Source organism: Rhinopithecus bieti, unplaced genomic scaffold, assembly GCF_001698545.2.
Source record: "Rhinopithecus bieti isolate Rb0 unplaced genomic scaffold, ASM169854v2 scaffold_15368, whole genome shotgun sequence".
Taxonomy (NCBI): Eukaryota; Metazoa; Chordata; class Mammalia; order Primates; family Cercopithecidae; genus Rhinopithecus; species Rhinopithecus bieti.
In genome coordinates, this window is record NW_016808463.1 from 205,923 (window position 1) to 224,549 (window position 18,627).

At 39.5% G+C, this 18,627-nt stretch overlaps 1 protein-coding gene across 1 annotated transcript in view; it reads right to left on the reverse strand.

The window, feature by feature from the left end:
• The window catches only part of FOCAD (focadhesin), a 318,600-nt gene that overhangs the window by 2,425 nt on the left and 297,548 nt on the right, over window positions 1–18,627 (reverse strand). The window contains 8 exon segments of the mRNA XM_017886722.1: window positions 566–641; window positions 3,542–3,793; window positions 5,467–5,564; window positions 7,447–7,624; window positions 10,088–10,177; window positions 10,864–11,124; window positions 14,393–14,508; window positions 16,308–16,436. Of these exon segments, the coding sequence (XP_017742211.1) occupies window positions 566–641; window positions 3,542–3,793; window positions 5,467–5,564; window positions 7,447–7,624; window positions 10,088–10,177; window positions 10,864–11,124; window positions 14,393–14,508; window positions 16,308–16,436 (1,200 nt within the window).

Consider the following 18,627-nt stretch of genomic DNA (forward strand, 5'->3'; position numbering starts at 1 on the left):
ATATTTAACTATTACAATAAAACATTTTAAAACAATCTAAATAAATGCTAAATTTAAAGGGACTGGCATTCTTTTTAAGTCTACTTTCTGGTTCAAAATGCCACACTAAACAGCTCCAGATTAGCCCATTCAGAAACCAATATAGGTTGAGCATTCCTAATCTAAAAATCCAAAATCCCCCAAAATCTGAAACTTATTGAGCCTCAATATGACAACACAAGCACTTGTGTCAAAATTCCACACATAAGTACTTAACACCAAGTACCCTGATTCATGTACAAAATTACTAAAAATATTAGATAAAATTACTTTCCGGCCATGTATGTAAGGTATGTATGAAACATAAATAAACTTTGTGTTTAGACTTGGGTTCCATCCCCAAAGCATCTCCTTATATACGTTCACATATACCCAAATCCAAAAACATCCAAAATCCAAAACACCTCTGGTCCCAAGCATTTTGGATAAGAGATACTCAACCTGCAACCACTAGAATGTCATTCTGCTCCACAGACAACAATAATGGTTTTTCCCCTATGTCGAGCATAAAACATGGAAGTAATACCTTTCAAAAGATCCCTGGACTTTGCTGAGAGGGCTTCTTTAGGGCTTTCCATGATGCTGAATAGCCAGTCAATGAACTAGGGTAAAAATGAAGAATAGTGTCAAAGAAGAGAATCCTACCATTAGCAAAAGAACAGTTAGTCCTTTGGACCTACATAGATGAGGCAATTCTCCTGCCTCAGCCTCCCCAGTAGCTGGGATTACAGTTCTTAGGCAATACCTTCCCCAGCTGGAGCAGATGAGACAGGAACCAAGCATAAGATATGGCAAAGTTGGGCACAGCTCCCATTTAGTTAAATGACCTGGCAAAGTCAAACCTATATCCCTGCTGAATACCTTGAGAGCTGATACAGGATTTTTTTTTTTTTTTTTTTTTTTGAGATTGAGTCTTGCTCTGTTGCCAGGCTGGAGTGCAGTGGCGCGATCTCGGCTCACTGCAACCTCTGCCTCCTAGGTTCAAGTGATTCTCCTGCCTCAGCCTCCTGAGCAGCTGGGACTACAGGCACACACCACCACACCCAGCTAATTTTTGTATTTTTTTCTTAGTAGAGACAGGGTTTCACCATGTTGGCCAGGATGGTCTCAATCTCTTGACCTTGTGATCTGCCTGCCTTGGCCTTCCAAAGTGCTGTGATTACAGGTGTGAGCCACCACGCCCAGTTGCTGATACAGGTTTTAAGAGGGAGGTAAACATGGGCCCAGAGGGCCTCCTGTGTGCCAGGAACATTCTCTCTCATCACTCTGACAGGCCCAGAGAGATTAAAAACCTTTCCGAAGTCCACTCTCAATGTATAGCCGAGTTAAGATTTGAACCCAAGTACACTTGGCTTCAGAGCCCTATGCTCTTTCTTTGCATCATACTGCTTCCCACCTGGTTCTGTGTGCAGCTTGGTCTAGGCTCCTAGGCTGGGCAGTAAATAGAAAACACATCAGATATAAGCCCCCGTTTCTGAAATAAAATATGTTTCTGTAGATGAGAACAGTTGTGCCCAAATGGATATGAAACAGAAAGTTGAAATGCAAGAGAAATGGCATAAAATAATTCACTGGGAAGATTCAAGCATGTTAACCATGAATAAATCCTGCAAATGAGGTAGACACTCACAGTATTTATGAGTTTGATCTCTCAGGATGCAGCCAGAATTGTTTTTGAATTGGATACAGGGCAATTTTATCAATGACTGAATGCTGCCAATCTTGGTTCATTAAAAACACATATATTGGTGATAGGTAATAGGCATTTTAGTTTCACATACAGAAGCTAGGTTGAAGAAAGAGTAAAATAGGGAGAAAAAGAAAATATTCCTAATTCCCTGCTTTAATCAAAATTTTTTTTCTTTGCTGATTTTCTTTTTCTCAGTTTTGTGCTATAATATCCTACTGGTAAGCAAAAAAATCAAGCACTACAAATATATAATCAATGCAAGAGGTCTACATTGTAGTCCAAAGGGAACGTGGTATCCCAGTCCAGAAATAATTTAAGGGAAGACCACATTTAAATTGTTTTTTTTTTTTTTTTTGAGACAGAGTCTCAATCTATCAGCCAGGCTGGACAGCAGTGGAGGGATCTCAACTCACTGCAACCTCCGCCTCCCGGGAGCATTCAAGCGATTCTCCTGCCTCAGTCTCCTGAGTAGCTGGGATTACAGGCACGAACCACCACACTCATCTAATTTTTGTATTTTTAGTAGAGACAGGGTTTCACCATGTTGGCCAGGTTGGTCTCAAACTCCTGACCTCAGGTGATCTGCCTGCCTCAGCCTCCCAAACTGCTGGGATTCCAGGTGTGAGCCACTGTGCCCAGCAAAAATTTGATTTTAAATGGGACACAAAGCACAAAATTTGGGGCAGCAATACTAATGCTTATTAGATTTAAGAAAAATAAGAAGCATTTTAGTTGAGACACTTGGTGGAGTTGTGCATAGCTAAACTGTGGGTCTACAGTTCAGAAATGCTTTTAAAGATTAATGTTCAGATTTCAAGAATAAGCAACAAACAGTGAGTTTTAAGCTTTCAACTTCATAAAAAGCCAGTTTTGATTAAATGAGATTCAAAAAACAATCTTCCAACCAACTGTACTAAGGACAGGTCAGAAACATATAATGAGAAGTACAGTAAGCACAGTATTACCACATGCTTTGCAGAACAGCTGGTAGCCTGGGGAACCTCAATATTAAAAACCAAAAAATGTTTCCTTTTGGGTCATATGTTTTAACAATTCAAAGTAACACATGTTCACATACAAAGCCTCCAACATGACACAATGTCATCTTCCCCTTCACCCAACTCCTTCTCCTGCCCCACCCCTACTCCAGAAGAGGAACTAGACTGAACAGCAAACTAAACAATTTGGGTTTTCCTGAGGGCAAGGGTGACACTACTGGACCTTTACAAAGCTCTGTTTGGCATCTAGCACAGACCAGGGCACACTGGGTACCTGGAGCATATTTGTGCAAGGGAATAAGCTACGGGGAACCTTAAAGATGCTACAAGAAGATGGATGCTCCCGACCCACATTTCCTGGCAGAAAACTTCCTGACCCACCCAGGCATTGTTGATCACTCCCTCCCTTGCTCATCACTACCGTATCTTACTTATCACACCCTTTGCAATCCTGAATTTGCCTTTCTGTCTACCCTCACCTTGAGATTCTGAGCTCTGAGACATACTCACCCTTTCCTCTCCAGGATCAAGAAAACACGTGCCTTCAATAAATGAACGCAAGTATGGGCTTTTCCTCCACCTCACCCCCAGATATAAGCAAGTTGCCACCTTATTGTTGTTTTTAATCAGCAGTTGTCCCAAGCCTGGGCTAGCCTCAAACTCTGAGACTCTGCATCTGGCTGAGATTTGGGGCTGAGTAGAAAAACCTGTGGTGTGATTCAAGATGTACTTAACTCCCCCTTAATTCTACAGTAGAAACTGCTGAAGAGACAATGGCTGCCTGCCCTGCTAAGCAGCTGGCTGCCAGCCTCACCTTCTGGGTCTGTTCCTTCCATGGCTCTTTCTGCAGCAGCAGAGCCATGCTATTGGGAAGCAGAGTGAGAACTTCCTGCAGAGTGACCTTGTGCATTGGACTCCTGCCAAGGAAGCTTGGTACTGGCCCAGCCGGGCCATTCTGCTGATGCCATGGCAACCAACTGGCACTGAGACCGAGGAGGAGAGGGGCAGCGTGGTCGGCCCATGCAACCACTGCGGTTGCAAATATCAGCAAGAAGAAGTCCAAAGCCTACGATGAAAATAGAAATGACGTTAGGTCACATGTTTTAACAATTCAAAGTAACACATGTTCACATACACAGCCCCTGTTGTGAGGCAATGTCATCTTTCCCGTCACCCAACCAGTCCCTCCTGCCCTACCCCCACCCAGAAGAGGAACTGAACTGAACAGTAAACTCAGTTTCCATGTTTAATGAAGAGATGTTTTGGGCTTTAGAAGATTTTTGAGGTCCCTTTATGTGAAGGCAGAAGACCCAACAGTTTCATTATTATTGCTCTAACATTTCAGGAGAAACATCATTTATTCAATTCCTAATCACATCAAGATCCAAACGTTCCTCTGTTTTGATGTTTTCAAAGAGCTTACAGAATGAAGAAATATTTATCACTATGTAGGCAAAACTAATTTTTAAAAATATGTATACTTTGATTCTACTTTTGAGCAAGTCTTTCTTCATTTTTTTTAAGACAAGTGTTTTAAGACATGGGGGGGTCTCACTATGCTGCCCAGAGTGGTCTTGAACTCTTGAGCACAAGAAATCCTCCTGCTTCGGCCTCCCAAGTGGCTGGGACTATAGACATGTGCCGTTGTGCCCAGCTTCTTCAGGCATTTTAAAAACCTGTCCAGGATCTATCCGTTCAGATTTCAGACTAATCTAGACAATTATAGAAATGGTGATTACAAAAGCCACCTCTGAGTAGTTGGATTACTGTGATTTAAACTACACTTCTTTCTGCTTATCTGTATTTTCTCAGTGTTTTAAGGTTTTGTAAGAAAACAGAGAAAGTTAATAAAATTGAGGAAATCAGAAGAAAGAGGACAGATCATGCAAGTTCAAAAAAAGTTTAAAAAGTACTTCCTAATCTCTTAAAATTCCTAAACTCACAAATTAAAATTCAACAAGACATACAACTCTTCAGAAAAACTGGGCAGAATTTCAAAAAACAGCCCAGGTTATGCAAATTTGACTCACATAGTAAACAGAATACTCACGAAGCATGCCTACAGAAAAAAAATTCTACTATTACAAAATGCACAGCTGCCAGCTAAGTCAACACAATGAAGGAAAGCAGGAAAGAGCTGTCTTCGTTTTATTTACTAATCCTTTATTTTTAAACTCACCCAAACCTAATACTAGTGGTTCTCACTTTTTTTGAGTCATAGGTAATTTTGCAGGTGTGATAAAAACTCCCCTCCATATGTGCACACATAAGATTATCTGCACACACTCCAGGAACCTATTCAAAGCTGGCATTTTTAGCCATATGCTGGGCCAGTGTGGAGGCCAGAGCCCTATATTCCCACATTCTTTATGGGATCAATCCCAGCTACATAGGAGCTTGGGTTCTCTCTCCCCCGAGTGTCGTTTGTGTTCTGCCTGTCAAGAAACATATTTTGTTGAAAATATTTCTCAAAGGGCAGCCTTGGGTGTCTCCAAGAGCTTGGCAAGAATACTGATTTCCTTGTGGCATCAGAGAATCATTAAATGTGTCTAAAATAAAAGGAAAGAGGGAAAGAAAAGCTGCAAACAGCAACATGTTCCTCTTTTGGAAGCGTATATTTTAGGTTGGTGCAAAAGTAATTGCATTACTTTTAATGGCAAAAACCGCAAATACTTTTGCCCTAACCTAATATAAGTTCTATATTTTAAGGAAGCTATAAACTACTCCTCTAGATTTTACCTCGTCAAGAGTCATATTCTGAAAGGATGTTGACTGGTAAGCAACATTTCTAATATAACCCATCAGTTCCAAGAGCCACTCCATTCTCTTCAAAACGCCTGAAATGAAAAGGGTATTTTCTTACTAGACCATGGTTTTCCTTTGAAATGTAAAACAGATCAGTAACAACCATCATAACTAAAGCAGAACACCTGGTGAGGACTCCATTAACCAGTTTCATGTTCCCTTGCAATACCCGAGACTTGTGACTGCCTGTGAGAGAGTTCTTTGACATTATTCACATCAGATAACGGTATTTTGGTCTTTGATTTTTCAAAAGCCAATTTATTTTTTAAATTTCCCTGACCACTAGTGATAAAATGCATTTGTTGGAGTTTCTGTCTCAACATTAAATACACTAGGAGAAATCTGGCATGCCAACTAACTAGCAATGTTGAATTGTTGACGATTACTTGATTTTACAGTTCTCCTTTGCATAAGTGTTCCCAATTTATGCCAAATCACAGAGGAAACCTAACCCAAAGACACATAAAGAAAAGCAAAATACAGCCATTATATTTTCATTAGCAGAAATATTGACTTTTTTTCCCTTTTCACTTTTTTTTTCCCCAAAAACAGGATTCCTAGCACAGTAAAGACTACTAAGGATGGGTTTCAAAAACAGGAACTACATTTGAGAGCCGGCTGGTTCTGGTTAGAACCAAAGGCAACATCAAACTTATTTCAGTTTATTGCATGTAACTTCATGCTTCATTTGAAACCCCTACTAGATTTCTTCCTGATACATACACTTTTGGCTTAGAGTAAAAAAGTCCAGTTTCTCATCATAGGTTCATTTGTCAGTGGAAAGGCACTAATGCAGACATAAAAACTGTTTCAGACTGCCACAGAGGATGATGCATCAAAATTTCTGTTTTTTTTTTTTTTTTTTTTTTTCCCAAGATGGAGTCTCGCTCTGTCACCCAGGCTGGAGTGCAGTGGTGGCATCTTGACTCACTGCCACCTCTGCCTCCTGGGTTCAAGCAATTCTCCTGCCTCAGCCTCCTGAGTAGCTGGGACTACATGCGCACGCCACCACACCCGGATAATTTTTGTTGTTTTAGTAGAGACAGGGTTTTACCATGTGGGCCAGGCTGGTCTTAAACTCCTGACCTCAGGTGATCCGCCTGCCTTGGCCTCCTGAAGTGCTGATATTACAGGTGATACAGTCTTGCAGAGTATTACAATCATGCTTGTCAGTTTTTCTTCAAAATCATAACAATACAAGAGATGGATGGGGAAAACCAGGCACATAAGCATAAGCAATTTGTCCAGAGTCACACAAGCGTCCCAGCCACATCTACCCCTCAGGAGCCTGGTGCCATTCAGAACTTGAATGTAGTCTCCAGAAATTGTAAGCATATGACCAACAAGCTGGATAGAGCAATGGGGGAGCTCTCTTATTCAGTAATTGTTAAAGCATAACGTCGAAAATGGTCTAAAAACATCATGTGATTCATTAGCAGAGTTTCAAGCTTGCTACTGTGGGTAGGGTGGCAGGATTTGATTATTCTTACCCCAGAGAAGTTCTTCTGTAAAATAACTAGCTAATTTTTTTTGTTTGTTTTCTCTTGTTTGGTAAATGACTACCCAAAAGCCATTTTCATGAAATCATCAGGCAGAATCAATTGACATCTTGTGTGTTTGGGAAACTGAAGTTAAACACGCAGAAGCAGCTAACTTGTTTGTATCTTTGAGGGTCTACAGAGCCAAATACAATACAAAACCCCTCGAAAGAATCCATCCTTATTTCTAAAAAGTGGATGTTGTGAGCTGTAACTGCTCATTTCTATCCAAGTAACTCCTCATTTGGCACCAGAAGGCCTAACCTGTGTCAATAAGCACTAAACTAATTTTTAAGTTGAGAACACAAGTGCAACTTAAAAGCAACAGCAGGCAGATCTATTCCTGTTTCTGATATTCACCCCAGGGTGTCCTCACCCGTGTTGGCATGGCTCACAATCCGTGCCTGGTATAAGCTGTGCAGAATCATCCAGGCCAGCACCTCTTTCTCACGGTGCTGCACAGCAACACTCAGCATATCAGTCAGGTTCATCAGGGGGAATCGTCCTTGAGAGACTAAGTACAGTTTGACAAAGGCAGCCTTTTCTATGTTGCTCTGTAAAAAAAAAAAAAAAAAAAAAAAAATTGTTTAGTTACTATTAACTGAAGTAGCTACAGAATTTCATGGCAAGGGCAAAACAGAAAAGGTGAGTTGGATGTTATTATTCTGTTCATTTCCTGCAGCACATGACCCATCTGCCTGTGTGCTAAATTAACATGAACATACAATAGAGGGTTGTAATGCCATCTCCTGGCTCCTTCATTAAAACCATAAATCTGTTCAGGAGTTAGTCCATGATGATATTTAGTAAACATACACAAATAATAATAAAATGATGACTAAAAAATACAGTACTTACTGTGTGCCACACATCACTCCAAGCATTTAACATGTGTTAATTCAGTGGTTTTCAAAGTATGGTACACAGAACTTCTGTGGAACCCCAAGGTGCGTAAGAGGTTCCATGAGGTCAAAACTATTTTTATGTTAGCACCAAAGTGTACTAGTATTCATTGTATATTGTACTGACATTTTTTTTTCACAAGCCAATTTCACTTAAAATATCCTTGTAAACAAAAAAAATTATTAGTTCCATTAAACATTGGCCCTTGAGTAAGTATTTTAAAAAATATTCTGTGGGACAAACTGAGAAATACTCATAAGGGAATTGTGCTGCATACCCAAGTATGATGGTGGTCTCAAGCCAAGGAAGAACACTTGTAAGATTAGGCTGTGAAATAGCCACTCTTTTCACAGAACACCATTTACTTGAAAGAATAATTGATGGAAAAACTATGGTTATTCAACCTGGGTATTTGACAGATTATTTTCTTGAAACTGAAGGAAGTGAACCTGTCACTTCAAGAAAAATACCTGATAGTATCTGAACTTTCAAGAGAAAATCAGATTTTGGAAAATTTGTTTCTACTTCTATGAGCCTGGCAGCTTCCCAATATGTAAAAAGTTTCTGATGAGACTGGTAGTGATACTAACAGTATGATTATTTTATATTGTCAACATTTGGAAGATCTTCAAAGCTCGGTGATTCAATATTTTCCAAATGACTAATGTATGCTATTACAAAACCCTGCATGGGTAAAAGACCCAAAGTACAAAACAGACCAGTGGAATTTAATGTAACAAAGTATATGAGTTTCATTGATATGGTTTCAGAGTCTACATTGCAACTAACCTTTAAGGAACTACAAGTTGCTGGCCGGGCAAGGTGGCTCAGACCTGTAATCATAGTGCTTTGGGAGGCCGAGGCGGGAGGATCACCTTGAGGTCAGGAGGTCGAGACCAGTCTGGCCAACATGGTAAAATCCCGTCCCTACTAAAAATATAAAAATTAGCCAGGCGTGGTGGTGGATGCCTGTAATCCCAGCTGCTCTGGAGGCTGAGGCAGGAAACTCACTTGAACCTGGAAGATGAAGGTTGCAGTGAGTTGAGATCACGCCACCGCGTTCCAGCCTGGGCGATAAAGTGAGACTCGGTCTAAAAAAAATTTTAACAAAAAGGAACTACAAGTTGTTGAATTTTTTGGTGAAATGTAAAAGAAGGATATCCGTTAATTACGTGAAAAGACTATTAGCACACATTTCCCCTTTCCTCCTGCATATCTGTATGAGCCTGGAATTTCTTCACATACTTCACCAAAACAACCTCACAACAGATGGAATGAAGAAGCTGCCATGAGAATCCAGCTGTCTTCTATTAAGCAAGACATTAAGGAGATTTGCAAAAATGTAAAACAATGCCACTTTTCTCACTAAATTTTTATGCTTTAAATGTTTTTATTAATCATGTTAATATATTATGGGTTTCTTATTATTGCTTTTAAGTAAATATTTAGAAGTTTTCCTAGTCTTTAATTTCTAATAAGGTAAATATCAACAGATATGACCCTATAATTAAAAGCTCTTTGGAATCCTCAATAATTTTTAAGAAGCTAAAGTGTTCCTGAGACTAAAACATTTGAGAACTGCTGTATTTACTAATTCTCATACCAATTCTCTGCAGTAGATCACTATTATCATCCCACCTTTACAGATGGGTAAACTGAAGCACAGTGGTTAAGCAACTTGCTTAAATTAAGATCACATAGCTACAGGTGGCAGAGTAAGAAACAGAACTGTGGGAGTCTGTGTTCTCTACCACTATCTTATTCTTACCTCTATTCTTTTCAGAAACAAACTCTGACCTTGCTGAAGCAGACTACCTCTTTAGGGGACATCAGAACACTACTTAGCATGTTCCAGTGACAATGTTCTGAATGGTATTTTAGGTAGAAACTCAAGCGAGTAACAGCAACCTTCAGCTCTAGGTACTAAGAAGTAAATGACATACTTTATTTCCAATTACATTACATGCATGTAATAATAGGATATATTATTATATATAGGATATAATTCAAAAATGAAACACAACTTGCTTCGGCCAAAAGGACACTGAAATCAATTCTTCAATTGTAATTTCTGCCTCAATAATGAAAAAAGGTATAGAAAGATATGTTATTACCTTAGTAACCTGGGCGATCCGATTGGCATCATCATCTGTCATTTCTAAGAGGCATTTTGCTATGCTGATATACAGCTCTAGATCCTTTCTCTGATAAAGAAAAATCCCAAACATGTCAGCAAACAGTGTAAAATAACGGGTCAAAATGTTCTGACAAATTATTAGATTTTCTTATCCCCATGAACAGCAGCTGATGAGATTTTAATTTTAACCAAACCAAATCATTTGGCCAATTTTTGTCATTTTGAAGACATCTTTCCTGTTACTTTGTGGGGGTTTTTGTGTGTGTGTGTGTGTGTTTTTTCTTTTGGCTATACCTTTTCTCCTTATCAAAATCCCTTTATCCCAAATAAATTTCTAACCTCTTTGTAAAATTACAATTCAGAGGTCTTTTGGGGGACGGGAAGGGCTGATGCTAAATCCTTTTATATAAACAGTATATGGGAAATGATGCCCAAGGATTCTCCAGGTACAAAGTGTAAGGACTTCTGAGCTTTCTGGTCTTCTACAAGAGGCATTTGATAAAAAGACATAATAGCAAATTTCCTGGTGCAGCACTAGTTAAACGGCTTCTAAGCTTGCTCAAAACTTTGGTTCTAAAAATTCAACCTCAATTTAGATCTTGGAAACAAACACACTCCTAGTAAAGAATGTGGTTATTTCTTGCTAGCCTTCCCACCCACATTCTTAAAACATACACCTCCCCACTTTGCCAAAAAGTCTTTAAAATATCCCAAACATAAATTGTCAGGAATGTAAATATTTTTGTTCCTCACCCGAATCTTATTTGGCAGGAGGTCAAAAATTTTCCCAGTAGCTTCAGAGAGCAGACTCCAGAGGTGGTGGGCAGGGCTGGGCAGTTTCATGGCCTGGCTCAGACCCTGTAAGGCGCTTGGGCATAGCTCAGGATTTCCAAGTGGGGAAGCTGCTTTAAAAACTGCCACCATTAAATTTTCAACAAAACCCAGGATCTGTTCATCAGAGATGTGTTTTATCCACAGAGGTACAGATATCAGGAGATATCTTTTGGTATTCAGCTGGAAGTAAAACAGAAGAGGTTGAATGTAAATAGGCAAGTCTGGGTTTGAAATGTTCAAAACCTGTAGGTCACCACTGTGTTTGAGGGTAGACTGAGAGATAAAAGGTTCAGGTTACTTCCTCCCCTCTTCATTTTCCCACAGCTTCATGGTCCAATGGGCCACCAATGCATGTAATTTTGGCTGCTGCAGTTACTTCTGATCCAGGGTGAATCATGTGTTTATATGGATCTGCCAACCCATCTGTGAACTACTCAGCTTAAACCTTGGAGGTTTTCAGTGATGGGAATAAAATGCTACTCCTGAAAGTACATGACAGTTACTTTTCAGTTTTAAAAGGTCACATTCTCTGGCAAGAAAAGCTCTAGAAGATGAAAGGCTCATCTGCTGAAAATCAACTAAACAGAGCATCTGATACTATTAATTTCTTCTTCTGAGAAAAATAAGGAAGTAATAAGGAGAAGTGACATGCTGGGACCATTTATGACCAAAGTAAAACCACCAGCTGAGCATGTAGAACTGCCCAGACACCTTAGAGTTCACGAGAGCCAAGAAAGGGCGTGTTAGTAACAGCTGTGTTATGTGACAGACTTTAACCAAGTGGGCTTCGAAAATTCTTAGGAATATAAGCATGCTACTAAAGGGGCAGCAAGTCTAAAATAAGTGATCTAAAAATAAAATCTGGCATAATAAGTGATCTAAAAAGTAAAATCTGGCAAAACTTTTTTTGTGTGCTATTTTTTTTTTCAAGATAACACACAAAAGTAGGGGAGGGACAGAGGAACAATGTTTTCTGCAAATTTCTAAAAAGATCGGTGTAGTTGCATGAGTTTTCTCAAGACCTCATTTTAAACAATATGCCATCTCAGATCATTTTATATTTAAGAAAATGAATTCACAAACTTAATTGTTAATTAACCAAGATAACAATAAAGGTAAATAATCAAAGACAAATGCACAGAGTAGCACAGATCTAAAAGATAAAGGGTAAGTAAAATTTAGGAAAATTTTGGAGGCCAACCCAACAGGCTGGAAATGGGTCTGATTCAAAAGGAAGAAGGAGTGAATAGAACAGGGCTTTGAAGTCAGATAGACACAGCTCTCTCATTTATTAGCTAGGCAAACTTTGCTTTGACCTCCATTTGCCTCAGTTTATAAGTCTGTTAAAATGGAAATAATAAAATGTATCTCTCAGACATGAAATAAGACAGACATACAAAAATTCATATCATATATAATTCCATTCTAAAGCATTTCTAAAACTGATATGAAATGTTTATATAATTTATGTAAAATTATAAGAATAAAGGTTGTTTTAGAAAGGCAATGCTACAGATAGAAAGCAGATTGGTGGTGGCTTGGGTCTGAAGCTGGGAGTGGGGATTGACTACAAACAAGCACAATGGAACTTGTCAGGTGATGGAAATATTCTTGGTGATGACTGAAAAACTTATAAAGGTACTCAAATTCATCACATTTTATATTTTAAAACAGCCATATTTTAGGCTATATAAATTATAACTCAACAAAGCTATTTTAAAATTATTCTGTCAGGCTGTAGAGAAATTAGGTCTGATTTCTGTACTCACTGAGTGCTTGCAGGTACCAGGTACACCGCAAGGGCTCAGTAAGTGGCAGGCAGCTGGGAGCCACTTGGAGCAGACAGGTGGAGTGAAGTTAATACCTGACAGAAAGATGCAGACCTTGATAGCATCCACTTTCAATTAAAGACAGTGAGGAGGAGTAGGAAAGGTTTAAAAAAACAAAAACAGGCCTAGCGTGGTGGCTCACACCCGTAATCCCAGCACTTTGGGAGGCTGAGGTGGGCAGATCACTAGAGGTCAGGAGTTCGAGACCAGACGTGCCAAATTGTTGAAACCCCGTCTCTACTAAAAATACAAAAATTAGATGGGCGTGGTGGCACACACCTATAGTGTCAGCTACTTGGGAGGCTGAGACAGGAGGCAGAGGCTGCAGTGAGCAGAGATTGTGCCCCTGCACTCCAGCCTGGGCCATGGAGCAAGAAACTGTCTCAAAAACAACAACAATAACAACAACAAAAACAGAAACAGTGTTGAACAGGGACAAAGGCCAAGAGACTGAGGAAATGATAAGAGAGCTTTGCACTATTCTCAAACAATTAAAGCCTCCTAGGACAGAAGAATAGGCCAGATTATGGAGACAATTAAAAGATGACAGCATTTAACTTATATCAACTGGTAAACCTCTAAAGAATCATGGAATATGCTTTTCTGTTCTAGTTTGAAACCTAATCAAAATTATACGTCTTTACTAACTTCACATCTTAAAATCTCTTGCCCTATTCTTCCTATCTGTCCTTGGCCTATATGTGAAAAGTGCTAGCCCCTCTATCACAAACACCAGACTGGGTCATTTCTTTCTCAACGCTTTGCTCAAGCTAAACAGCCTAGTAGAGATCTTTTATTCTCTCCACCTACACTCTCCCACCTACATCCCCTGGTCCCCTTGATGTGATACCTAACCGAATCATGGTTCGGTTAGTTTAATTGCTGCCTCCTCTGGGAAAAGGGAAGGATAATACATGGATGAGTCGAGTACATATGGATTTTCTTTCTCTTAATATGTACTGAAATAATTACATATACTATATAATCAAATAAACATAAGTACAAATAATTCCACAACTTTCTAGCTATATGATCTTGAGAAAGGAACTTTAATACCTCTGATCATCATTTTCCACTTTTTGTAATAAATGGTAGCTAAAGCATGAATAGTAATGGCTATGGCAGGGTTCTGAACTATATAATTTCCCAGTATGTAGGCGAGCTACTATCAAACTCTCAATTTTTGTTAAGATCTCATCTGTTGGCCGGACGCGGTGGCTCAAGCCTGTAATCCCAGCACTTTGGGAGGCCGAGACGGGTGGATCACGAGGTCAGGAGATCGAGACCATCCTGGCTAACATGGTGAAACCCCGTCTCTACTAAAATACAAAAAACTAGCCGGGCGAGGTGGCGGGCGCCTGTAGTCCCAGCTACTTCAGAGGCTGAGGCAGGAGAATGGTGTAAACCCAGGAGGTGGAGCTTGCAGTGAGCTGAGGTCCGGCCACTGCACTCCAGCCTGGGTGACAGAGCGGGACTCCGTCTCAAAAAAAAAAAAAAAAAAAAAAAAAAAGATCTCATCTGTCTCCTCTTGACTTTGAGAACACACACCCAAATGAATGTTAATCTCCTCCTAAAGAACGATATCCTCCTGTTGGCCAACACCCTTAGTTACTACATACACTCAGACTGTGGATCAGTGGTGGCGTCACCCACAAGCCCAATAGTGCAGCTGCATTCTGGGATGACTGTGCCTGGGTCACCATAATTTCAAGGCACAGTTGCTGAATCTCTTCACCTGAAAGGCAAGAAAGGAAAAGAATCTGAATAGATAGTTACTTTCCTGACTCATTTTCAGGCTTTAATATCTCCAATTAAAGCATCTGCTTATGTGACTTCTGCAGGTAACAGAACTTCAGTAAACCAGAAGAGATATTTCAAGAGACTTGTTAATTATGAGGCAAAATAACGTGTCCAAAGGCATCACAGTCCCAAGTCTTGGAACTAGCAAGAGCCTTGAACTAGATAGGGGAATTTCTCTTATGATATCCAGAGGAACCTACACACTCAAACACTATCTAAAATATGAGAATATTCTAGCGAGTAATCTCTTGATCTCTGTTTTTCCCTTCTCGCCATCTCATATGCAGACCATGAAGAAATATATCAAGGTGAGGAATGGCTTAAAGATACAGTCACATTCTCTAGTCATCGAGCCTTTCTAGTAGTAAGATTCCAATCAGCACCTTATTTTCCTTCCTTTTTCTAAGGACTTAACTGAAACACAAACATTTCAACATAGCACACAAAAGAAGGAGAGGGACAGAGGAACATATTTTTCAAATGAAATCTCTGGAAACCCAGTATGGTGACATTATATCTTACATAGAGATTAGGTTTATATGAAAGCATTTAAGTGAAAAATTGTATATAGTCAAAATTATCTTTGTCTCTGAAACTGCACATAAATTACAGTATACAAGTTGTTTTATATATCATGTTTTGCATATCATATGCACTCTACTATAAAGGATAGAGCACTCATGGCAGGCACACACACAAACACATATAATTTTACAATACCGTTTAAATTGCTCTTCATTCCCCCTTCTTATTTTATTTTTATTTTTCAAGTTAGGGTGGGGAAAAAGTACATTAAATTATATTTGTACGTGTAACTCTATTCTGTATAAAATAGGTTGCTGTGGATGAACTCAAGGTGTTGAGGTGTGCACTCTGTTTGCTTCTCACCACAAAATAACTGTAGTAAGCAGAATAATGGTACCCAATAATGTCCACATCCTGATACCTGGAACCTGTGAATACACTACCTCATATGGCAAAGAAAGTTTGCAGATGTGATTAAGGTTAAGTATCTTGAGATGGAGAGATTATCCTGGATTATTTAAGTGAGCCTATTAATCACATGAGTCCTTAAAGGAGGAAAATCTTTCCTGGCTACAGAGAACCAGAAAGATGATGGTGTGAGAAGACCTTAGCCTTCCATTGCTTGCCTTGAAAATGGGGAAAGGGGGCCACAAGTCAAAAATGTGGGCAGCTTCTAGAGGCTAGAAAAGAAAATGAATCCTCCCCTAGAACCTCTAGAAAGAAATTCTAATCTGCTGATACCTCGATCTTAGTCTGGTGAGAAACATGTTGGACTTCTGGCCTATGGACTTGTAAAGATAATAAATTTGTATTGTTTCAAGCCACCGTGGTAATTTGTTACAGCAGCAACAGAAAATTAATACAGCATCCCACATGGTACTTCTTGAAACCTACGGCTCTGGAAATGTAGTTTGATAACCACAAGGCCAAGCTTAATGGAACCTGTACCACATTCCCAGTGGTGTGCAAACCTCAGTCAAGCATTGTTTTTCGCAGGTGTATCTGGCCTGTGTCTTTAGACCTCTTCTTCCTCACCCTCAGGGGCTCAATGACTAAGTGAAAGTAACCCAACCATCCCATCCAACATGACAAACCTCAAGATCTGAAAAGTCTATCCGGTCACTACACATTGTGACACAGAATCTGTTTTTCCATTCAGGTCAAATACTAAAATCAAAGTCTGAAGATGTAAAAACACATGATATTTACCAAAATTTAGCCTCATAAGTGGAGAGAGAAGTGCAGCCCAGTTCACAGGAGGATATTGGTAGCTTTCTCCAACAGTTGCTATGGGTTTCATCACTAATTTAAGAAGGGAAGGAGGAACAGATTCAGGACCTATAACAGAAAGGGAAAAATAACAGTAAAACACCTGCATACCATCATGGAAGTGGAAAATGCCAACAAATCCTTCCTTCCTTCTAGCATCAAAGGATCTGATATCACATCTTCAATTGTGATCAACCCTTCAATTCTGTGCTCTTAATTTCAACTCCATTTGCCAGAAAACCTTGCTCCCTCTGTTCTTCTCTTTTTAAAAAATTTTCTAAATTTTTCATTGATATATAATAACTGTATATATTTATGGGGTATAGAGTGATATTTTCACACATATGTGCAATGAACAAATCAGGATAAATAGCATATCCATCATCTCCAATATTTATCATTTCTTTATGTTGAAACATTCAACATCCTCTTTTCCAGCTATTTGGAAATAACAATTATTGTTAACTATAGTCACCCTACAGTACTTTAGAACACCAGAACTTATTCCCCGTATATGAACTTATTCCTCGTTTTGTTTCCTTTAACCAATCTCTCATTATTGCCCCATCCTCCTTCTCTTCCTAACCTCTATTAACCACTATTCTATACTCTCTACCTCTATATAAGATCAACTTTCTTTGGCATCGTGTATGAGATCAACTTTTTTAGCTTCCACATATGTGATATTTATCTTTTTGTGGCTGGTTTGTTTCACTTAACATGAGTTCTCCAGGTGGCCATAAATGACACGATTTCATTCTTCTACTTGTCTACAGTCTTTCCTTTTTGACTGGATAAAAATTTTCCACATTGCTACTTAGCTGTCCTCTGCACACTCTTGTCTTTTTATCTAGTTCTCAAAATTAAGTAACTTCTTTTATATTACTACCTCATTGCTCACTTACACCTCAATCTACTTCCAGCAGAGATAATAAGGATTGCTGACTCAGGTACATTCCCTTCTATGGACTATGGATTACCTAGTCTATGTAGTCCTAGACTGCATTCTGTAACATGGGAGTCTCTAGTTTTTCTGCTTCCCAGCCTGTGCCATGGTGACTATTCTAGAAGTGAGCATCTAAGGGCTGTGTAACAGCTAGTCCATCAGTTAATCAGCTGCCTATGACATAGTACCATTACTTTAATATCGCATTCCTTTTTAAGGGAGTGTGTATAGGGTAATTAGAAATTGAAAAACAGATAGTGGAGCATTTGTGAGTGGAAACATATAGTGCAATTAGGAATGGAATAGCCATTAAGGGCCATGTAAACATGAAGCTATGAGGAGGTCAGAAATAGTATAACACATTAAAATGTAGAAGACCAAGGAGGAGCAAAAGCAGCAGGATCAACATCGGCAGCAGAAAGGAAATTAGCATCAGCAGAAAGAGAAGCAGAATCAACAGAAGGAAAAGCAGAGGTAGGAAAAGGAAAAGCAGAGGCAGGATCAGCAAAAAAGCACCTGAATCAGAAGACGATGAAAAGGGGGGAATCAGAGTGGAAGTAGAGTCAACAAAAGGAAAAACAGCTTCAGAAAGGAGAAGCATAGGAAGAAGGAGAAGCAGAGGCAAAATCATCAGAAAAAGTAGCAGAATCAGTAGATGCTGAAAGACGGGAGAAGCAGATGTGCAGCCAGAGTTAGCAAAAGGAAAAACTGCAGCAGAAAAGAGAAGCACAGGAAAAAGGAGAAGCAGAGGCCAAATTAGCAGATGCTAAAATGGGGAAGCAAGAGTCAGCAGAAAAAAAAAAAAACCAGCTGCAGAAAGGAGAAACATAGGAAAAGGAGAAGCAGAGGCCATGAACAGATGCTGAAAGAAGGGGAAGCAGGGCAGAGTCAGCAAAAGTAAAACAGCAGCAGAAATGAGAAGCATAGGAAAAAGGAGAAGCAGAGGCCAAAACAGCAGATGCTAAAAGGGAGGAAGCAAGAGTCAGTAGAAAAAAAAAACAGCTGCAGAAAGGAGAAACATGGGAAAAAGGAGAAGCAGAGCCCACATCAGCAGATGCTGACAGAAGAGGGAAGCAGAACAGGGCACAGTCAGCAGAAAGCAAAAGAGTTGCAGAAAGGAGAAGCACAGGAACAAGGAGCAGAGGCCACATCAGCATATGATGAAAGAAGAGGGAAGCAGAACAGGGCAAAGTCAGCTTCAGAAAGGAGAAGCACAGGAAAAAGGAGAAGCAGAGGCCAAATTAGCAGACGCTAAAATGGGGAAGCAAGAGTCAGAAGAAAGAAAAAAAAAAAAAAAAAAAAAAAAAAAAAAAA